The sequence below is a fragment of the Eleginops maclovinus genome, chromosome 4 (genome assembly GCF_036324505.1).
Source record: "Eleginops maclovinus isolate JMC-PN-2008 ecotype Puerto Natales chromosome 4, JC_Emac_rtc_rv5, whole genome shotgun sequence".
Lineage (NCBI taxonomy): Eukaryota > Metazoa > Chordata > Actinopteri > Perciformes > Eleginopidae > Eleginops > Eleginops maclovinus.
This window is the reverse complement of record NC_086352.1, coordinates 19,438,191-19,447,335: the sequence shown is the minus strand read 5'-3', so window position 1 is coordinate 19,447,335 and position 9,145 is coordinate 19,438,191. Positions and strand designations below refer to the sequence as shown.

Sequence of the window (9,145 nt, the reverse complement as noted above, 5' to 3'; positions counted from 1 at the left end):
TCTTCCTCTCTGGACGCTCATTGGATGTGAGACGCTGGGCACTGTATGACGCGCCGGACATGCTTGCTCTGGAGGTGGAGCTACTCGCTGGTCTACACTACGGTAAGCTTCTGTTAACTTCCAGAGGTGTAGACAAGTTTCTTCGTCACAGTGCACCGTAGTTGAAATGTTTACATATAACTCCATGTCATGTTGTGTCCTTATTTTTAAATTAGTGCGAAAGTGCGTGAAGCTAAATGTGTCGACGTGGTAGCATAGCAACAATATCGCTCTATCGTCAGGGGTAAAATCCCTAGCTACTGCTGATCTAATGACGTTACACCTACTACACACATGTGATAAAACAGCAATGCATGGCGTATAAACCTATTACATTTGCAATGACCAATGTTACGCCGTACTCACACATGATTTAACTAGTTTGTGAAGGTCATTGTGTGCATGACCACTGGCACATTTTCTCCGTGTTTGGTCTTGTGCTGTTGTCCAAAATATGGGCCTCACCTGCTTCACAACATAACTGTTGTGTGTGTTGCAAAGAAATACCAACAATAAACTCGATTACACGTGTTAGTTAAAATAAAATCACACTGTTAGGAGGTAACAACTACCATGTGCGTGAAGTTGGGCATTTATCCATCTGAAGTAGCCAATATGTATATCGACCAAATATGAATATATAAGTTTATCCTACTTTCTATTATATTTAAGCCCTATATTTTAACTTGCACGTTTTTATGTCTTGATTATCATTTTTATTTCCTTGTGTTTTCCTTTCATAAAACAAACATTTGGGAACAACCTTCTTTACTCTTATTGTTGTACATTTGATAATAAAAAACCTTAGCATGATCAAAGGTGCTGTTATAATGTCAGTTATAATGGCAATGATAAGAAATAATCACAGAATTATTCATAATTGCAAATAATTGTAAAGTCCATCTTTCTTCTGTCCTCTGGTCTTCTGGGATAGGTTTGAAACTGAAAAATGTAATATATTTGATTTATGTCTAGATGCTCACAATGGGAATGCAATAATAATTCCTGTTTGGTACAGCAGGTCTAGCTCACAATCTGAAAGCAATCAAGCATTGTCACTCAATATGTTATTGCCATCTCTTCAAATACTGTCATTGTTTGCTGCCACTGAACATTTTCTTTACGTTTACCAATGCTGTGCACAAACTTGTTAAATTCCTTCAATCCTAATAGATATTTCTACTTCATTGGAGGCATGCGTCACTAACTTAGTTCTAAGTTTCAATGCATCTTGTTGGCAGGAAACACCTGAATACCTTTTTACCTACTGGCTTACTGTGGGCAGCATTGCTCATGTGCAATTCAAAAACTAACTAGCCCAAGATGTACTCACTGTTATTGTGGTTGGGTTGTGATAAAGTGTATGAGCAACACAATTGTGTGCTGTGGAAGAGTTTAACCTTCAGAATGATCTGTGCCGCATGAAATGTTTAAACTGTGATGCCCTCTTGTTTTGCTTTGACACCCCAGGTTGGATACCAGCTGCTAATGTCAGTTAAAAATTCACATCACATATGCAAATATCAAAGCTACTCTGTTAGCCTGCAGCACAAGATATCTGTCAGTTTGCACAGCATGATGTAGACCTGATATTTTGATAACTATTCCAGAGATTAGCATAGTAACTATGTAAACCTAAGTCCATAACTCTATCACAATCTTAATTTTACTAATTTCAAAAAATACTTATCCTTATTAAACAGTTATACAAACCCTTCTCCTCTGAATTGGCTTAATTGCAATAAACAATGTTTTTGCTTGCAACATCTCATAACTTCACTCTTGTTATCTCCATAGATCATTATAAGGATCATGATTTTCCACCTGTCTGTTCGCTGCAATCCAATGTTACGGAAAACAAATCTGGCTGTGTGGAGAGCATGGAGGTCATGGAAGTTAAGCCTGCACTCATCTACAGTTTGTGCATCTTCTGGTACCGGTCCCCTGGACAGATCTGAAGAACGGTCTTCCGTTTCATCCGAAAAGCCTCCTCACACGCCTGTCATGCTTAAAGAGGTGCTTCATTACTTAGAGATCCAGCCAGGTCAGGTACGTTTGCTTCCTTGTTATTTGAGCCAGCTTTATGAAAGACAGTAAATAACTGTTGTTAAGTTGTTCCTTCTAACAAGTCAAATATTTATTCAGACTAAATGAGTGCTGTGTAAAAATGTTCACACAAAAGCTTTGATGTCATTTCTACTTCTTTCTTATTACCGTTATTGCCAATAATATATATTTGCCCAAGGTTTTATTTCCCCATTAAAAACAGGACATGTTTAGACTTTAGGTCAATCTTATGTATATCTAAATGGAATCCCAGGGACTGACTTCCCTCACTGAGCAAGTAATAAGGTCGTATTTGTGTTTGCAGGCATTGCTTTCTGGTCTGACTTGGTTGCTGTGGTAATGGCATAGGCATGCAAACTCTTACTGTGAGGTGTTTCTTGGTGTATGTCCCTCTTACGTCTATCAGTACACTCATCCATGTCATATATTTTGATGAAACACTGTCACTAAATAGAGTCTAGTTAATTTAGTAAAATATACATTATTCTTTTTTATTGAAAAAATAAATCAAAGTGTAAGGATATAGGTTTCCAAATGTGTGCACCTTCACACCTCAGTAGTGTCTCATTGTAATCTGAAAATAACGATTATAAAACCATTTACTCTAATAATTCTGATTACCAAGATATTTGCATTCTGTTCACAATCTATATAACAACCTGTTGTCGTAAAGGCACACATGTATTGGACAGGGTGCTGGAAACTTGGCTTTCACCTAATGTATGTACTACCAGGACAGATGGGCATGAGTCAAAAGCCTTCTGGCGTGGCAGGCAGCATAGGAGGGGAAGTGATGCCTCCCTATATAATGCATGGTCAAGACAGGTGGGGGCCATGGGTCACAACTTAGTCAGGATTTGCGCCACTGTAAGGCTGTTGGCAGGACACAGGGTGCTGCGTCGCTCCTGCCTGAACTTTAGCACCTCTAAACTCCTCCGCTGCCCGCCCATTTGCCAACTGTCCCAAGACAGCTTGCCAATCAGATGCTATTAAAAACAGTTTGATAGATTTTGTTTTTTTGTACAGAACATGCTGTGGACCTTACTAAGTGTGACACTCTATGGTATGTTGGATGGTTACATCCACAAGTCATGTTTTAAATGCTGCTTCACTGCAGATGTCTGTTGATTTATTTATTAAAATGATGACACATATGTAATATGCTGTTTCACTGGTTCTAACTCTGCAGGGACTGCCACATGCTCTGGCAGCCTCAGTCAGGCAATCAAAATTCTGAATTTTGACTCCCTGTCAGAGCTGTCTTTAAGCAGTAAAATGTGTGGTGGCTGAGTGATAGTCATTACCAGATCAATTGCTTTGAGGAGGAAAATCTGATATCTGACAAATGCCCGCTAAAATCACAGAGGGCAGGGTGACTTAGAAGCTTTATGCTATTATGCAATAATCACCAAACTGTAATTGCTCTTGTCAGCTGAAGCAGAGTATGTAGGAATGGAGTACTTGAGTGATGATGAGTTTCAGAGCAAATCCCGCAGTTTAACCAAATTGTGTAAATGGAGCCTTTCAATGCCCTGCTGCCTCCCACAAAGATGCACAATGTGTAAGGGCGCTAATTTGCAAATAACCGTTGTGCTTATTGAAACTGGAATTGTAGTGTTCAACATGTCTTTGATGAAAGCATACATTCACATAAATACAAAGGTCACCATTGAATTGGTTATATGTCCAATGCAATGGCTATTAAACAGTTTCATTTATTATTTTGATATGTTTCTGTATGAAATTTAAACTGGAAAAGGACATAACATTTTGATTACATGGCCCAGGGGATGATAATGATAGATACTTGCGCCATCACTTATGTCCAGTCTGAAATATCTCAACAACTTTTTAGTGGATTGCCAAGGAAATGAATAAAGATATTCATGTTGAGATGAAGCCTGATTACATCTCTGTCCGCCGGATAGAGATTTTTACAGCTGGATCATGGGAGTGAATTCTCAGTTATATCAGGGGGAGGTCAGTGAGAGCTGCAGGGACACAGTGTGGGTTTGATGCTCCATGAAACTGGTAGAGCCTGCGAGCGACCCTCTTAAATTACAGTGAGCCGTTTAATTTGATTGAGTTGAATAGAGGCTTCAAACCTTGCTACTGCTGTGAGGCAACAACAATATATCAACATGTATTTCAGGTTTATTTGTCTTTATTTTAATGTTTAGAAAAACCTTAATAAAATAATTCTGCTGAAAAGGATGAGGAGTCCTCCACTGGGGCAGGCTGCTTGCGTAGGGGACCTCCTCTAGAACAGATTAATGAGCCATCAGCTGAGAGTCCAAGGGAAAAACCCTGCTGCTGCTGCTGCTGCTGTTGCTGCTGCTGCTGCTGCTGCTGTAGAAGGAGAAACCAGCCGCATACTCTTACATTTCAGTCTCAGCACACTCCCCCTTGTGGAATTAATGAGGCCAAAGTGTTAAATCTACTTTTTTTGGATCAATATCAGAGGCTTTCTACAATCAAGACACTTTTCAGCAAAAAAAAAACTATTGTTTTAACAGTTTAATGTGATGATAATTTTGCAGGAGATGTATTATTTCTCACAAACATGGCTTGAAGATATGTTAGTGTTAATGTTGAATGAATAACACAGTTTCATAGTTCATCAAAGTCAAAGTCAACTTTATTGTCTTTCAGTTTGTGCTTACAGACAGAGCGATCAAAATACTATTTCCCACAATCCAGAGGATTACAAAAAATATATATATATATATATATAAATACTTATATGTATATGATACAGACACACCTGTACTCCCAGTCCCAGAGCATTCATTTAATTATGTGGCTGAAATGTTACATTAATCCTGATAACAGTCGTAAAGGTTTCTTTCCAACCCATTGTTCAGTTAACTAAATGTGAAGAATGAAATGATCTATGCAATTTAATTCTGGTCAACTATGTTTTTTTTATCTATTCTACCAAGTACTATAATTTTGGAGTCTGAGGTCATCCTGAAAGTAACAGAAACATTAATGCCAGCTTATGTAGAAAACAGGTGGTCGCTGATGTGGAGCCTACAAACCTTAAATAGCATAAACCAGGGACTGATGACAAAAGGAATCTAGCACAAAAATACAGCAAAACAGGCAAACCACAAATCACAGGTGTTGTAGCTTGTTAAGGCTGTGAACCGTAGCAGACTGAGTTTAATGCTGCATTTTTCACTTCCCCTGTTATTTGGGTTATTTGGCTGGCTGTAATTCGGACTCAAGAAGAGGCACTCTGTTCTGTGGATAGATGACCACACAACACTCCACCAGCTGCTTCTTCTCAATGTTGCCTATTTTCTTTTTTAGATGCACGATAGAACAAAGACAAATCTAGACTTCAGATGTGTGACAAGAAAAGAAGTCTACGTTTTACATTGAATTAGTTTTTAGGTGTGGAATGCATAGATTATGGATGTTCAAAGGGAAAATGCATCAATGTTTAATGCAAGTTAATCCAGCATATCTTCCAATGTGTCCCCTATCAGAGTGCTAATGTCAGCAGAGGATAATCTTTTACTGGGTACTGAGTGTACCAGCTTGTAAAGAGGGGCACAGATAGGGTTAATGTGATCTTGTCTCTTTAAATTAGTTTGAAATCTTACAGCTGAACTTTGGGCCAGCTGAGGTGAGTGTACAGTACAGAGCACCATGTTCTTTTGTGCAAGAATATTTAGAAACTTAATATACAATGTATAACATCTGTATTGTGAAACGTATTGGCAGCAAATGAAGATCATTTAAATATGTACTCTATTTCTGATTTTTAGTTCATGGGAAGCAACATGTTAATGTTCTAATACTTTTGTGTATTAAAACGTATATTCCCAGCAACAGCCAGGTGAAGCGCTGTTGTAAGTACAAGCAAATAGGTAATAGGATCTTGTCTCTTCAAATTAGTTAAAAGCCTTGCAGGTGCTGTTTGGGCCATGCAGCTGAAGTCAAAGAATGGCTTTAGAAGTAAATATGAAGTGCATGGAGTTATAGTAGTTCAGTAATCATCAAGCTGTTGTCTTTGCGTTATTTATTTTGTAGAATTGCGTAAGTTTAAGAATGGCACTTTTGACAAAGAGTTTGTCAGTCAGTGTCTTGTCAGACTTAATTTCCTGGTTTTAGTTGTGTTATTTTACATTTCGGTGTTTATTTTTGATTTTGAACTATAATCAGTGTTTGTATTAGCTACATTTTGATTTTGATTTGTAGAGGTAACACATGCTTGAGAATGGCATTGTATTTTATCTGAATACACATTTAAGCTGTCTTGTAATCAAGCAAGTGTAACAATCCAGACAGACTCATTTGCTGTATACTGTATAGTGCAAACACCTCAACAAAAATCTATGTTATCTGAAATAAATATATATTAATTTTTTTCTTTGTACCAAATTTGCCACCACAACCTCTTCTGGGTCTGGGTCGTGTCTTTTTTTTTTTTTTTTACACTCCTTTTTGGGAGCACCGAGTAGTGAAAGAGGAGGCTGGTAAATAATTGATTCTTGTAATTAAACACTCCAGCCAGGGATGCTGGGGCTGATTGACGGCCAGATATTAGGCCCTTGTCTCGTAAGGTTGCAAGTTTAGTCTGAGGTTATCAGTGGCCAGAAGAGTCTTTCTCCCTCCCTGCCTCATTACTTTCATGAGTAGAACATTTCATAGTGGATCAGGGTGGGGGTGTGGTGTGAAGACAGTCTGGGACTTCATTAGCCAAATGGGGTGCCTCAGTCTACAGAGCGCCAAATCGTTCGGCCTTGCTGAGCAGACAACCCACCACACTGTCCTATAGAGCTGTTTTAGCCCTTTCGTCTTACACATTCTTCAGCCTCTGCTTAAACAAAAGTAAACTTAACTCAAACTAAAAAGCAAACCTTACTGCACGTACCTGAGAAGATGGTTCCTATTATAGTAGCGCTCAAGTAAGACTCCCTCCTTCTAAATTATATTTGCTTACCTTTCAAGTTTGACTAAACTGCTTACACATCTGCAAATCACACAGCCTAAAGTTGAATAACAAAAGCTTGAATCCCCAAAAACAAAATTATTCCCCAAATATTGCGCAACATTAACGTTTTGATTTTTATGTGTGTGATGCAAATCGTGCACATAACTTCAAATCACATAGCATCTTAAAGCAGTAAACAGAAGGAGATAGCTTAGACAAGATCAATTTATTTGCATGTAGCTTTAATAACAATAATTGAAATGATAAAACTCTATTAAAAAAATATATTGTTAAACTCATATTGTTTAACTTAGTAAAAATGAACTGGAACCCATCCTTGATGCTGAATTGATACTATTACAGCAGCTTTTATTGCAATATTTACATTTGTTCCCTGTGTGTGAGTGTGGGTATGCTAATTAGACACATGCCCTGTGGACAATTGGATTTAGATGACTCATTCCTGCAACACATCTTCAATTGGTGTCTCTGTGAGGTCCAACTGCATTATCTCAGTGTTCTTTCTTTTAAAGATGTTCAGGATAATGACACAACAAAAAACTCTCATTATTACTGTTACTGTTTAGATACAGTATATTTTAGGTTGTTATTTTAAATACAATTTTTCTGGATGATTTTGGTATTCAAACTATTCAACTATTTAAAATGTGGTGATAGCAAAAGATGGATTTTGGTGACCTCTTTGGAAAACCGAAAAAATGAATAGTGCTGCAGTAAAATGTTTGTCATGTTAGACATGCTTCCTCTCGTGCATGAAATTGAGTTTTAACAGGCGTTTGATGCGAAGCCCAGCCACACGTATACGCGCTACAACCAGGCTGCAATATTATAAACATGAGAAATGTTTGATGATGCGCGTGCAAGCAGTGATGTTGATGAAAGTGTCCTGATCGGCAAACATCAGCCAATACACACTTGCTTTTTGTGCAATGTCATCAAAGGGTTGGCCCATTTCACAAAAAACGATTTGAAAGCACTGCTCACACACAGGTCGCAAATGGTGGCAGCACACCATTTCATAAAAGATTGTTGCTCTCAAATTGCAGACACATTTGTGAGTCCTGCAGGGCTCTCACCTGCTCATGAGCTGCAAGTATCGCAGTTGTTTTCACGATTGAAATGGGTTGGAATTAGCAGGAGGAAATGATCTCATGTTGTAAATTGCAGCTTGCACATGTGGTAAAAATTGGGCCCTCGCTCAACTTTTGACACAGCGCAATGCAATGTCATCCTGAAAGGTTCTGCGTTGGTCAGTCGTAGCGTAAAAGTTACATGCAAACGGGGTAAATCTACTCTACCTTTTTTGTCAAGACAGAGTTGAAAATCTTTGCCGTGGAATTTCCAGTTGTAAAAGTATTTTTTAACCTGGGTTTTGTGTCAGATTTAATCTAAAGTAATTTAAAACAGGTGTGATTTCTCTTACTGCCCTTTCGCAGCATGTGTTCCTGCATCCTAACGATCTTTATTAAAGTGCTGTTGCTCGTTTTTGATAAAAGTCATTCGTAGTGACCTTAACTGTGTAACCAACATTATCTATATTCCCAGCAGCATCCAGATGAAGTGCTATTGTTCTCAGCTGGAGTGCTCCCTCTCCTTGCCTTCTCTGTTTCCTGACTAATTTGGCAGGGAAGAGCATGTCCGCTCGACACAACATGACACTACTGACCTAAACCAGTAGCAGAAATTTCCTTGCTTCCTATTCTCTGTTCCCACACCATGTTCAACTCCACATTGTAACAAGTGTCCCTTTTTGGGCATGCTGATTTGATATAAGCTTTAACTGCAGACAATGTGCTTGAAATGAATTTGGTTATTCTCTCCATAAAACAATTGTGCAATTATGGGCTAAATGTTTTTGTCAATAGTTTAAAGGAAAGGCCTTTCTGAGGACCATTATATCATTTCTAACATTAAGTCCCCTGAGGCATGTCTATTTTTGGGAAGGACACCACCCTTGAACATAGTGCTTTATAGGCCAGATGTGCTTTGGCTCACAGCACCTTAACCTCTTGCTGATGAGTACCTAAAGGAAATATATTGACTCTGGAAGCAGTGCTCGATGTAGTAAATCTT

The 9,145-nt window shown here is 38.4% G+C and overlaps 1 protein-coding gene across 1 annotated transcript in view; it reads left to right on the top strand.

Moving 5' to 3' along the window:
* The first annotated feature begins 1 nt into the window (after position 1).
* mettl15 (methyltransferase 15, mitochondrial 12S rRNA N4-cytidine) overlaps positions 2-9,145 on the top strand; it is a 38,075-nt gene continuing 28,931 nt past the window's right edge. The window contains exons 1-2 of the mRNA XM_063882167.1: positions 2-102; positions 1,837-2,088. Of these exons, the coding sequence (XP_063738237.1) occupies positions 46-102; positions 1,837-2,088 (309 nt within the window). The 5' untranslated portion in view covers positions 2-45. The remainder of the gene's footprint in view (positions 103-1,836; positions 2,089-9,145) is intronic.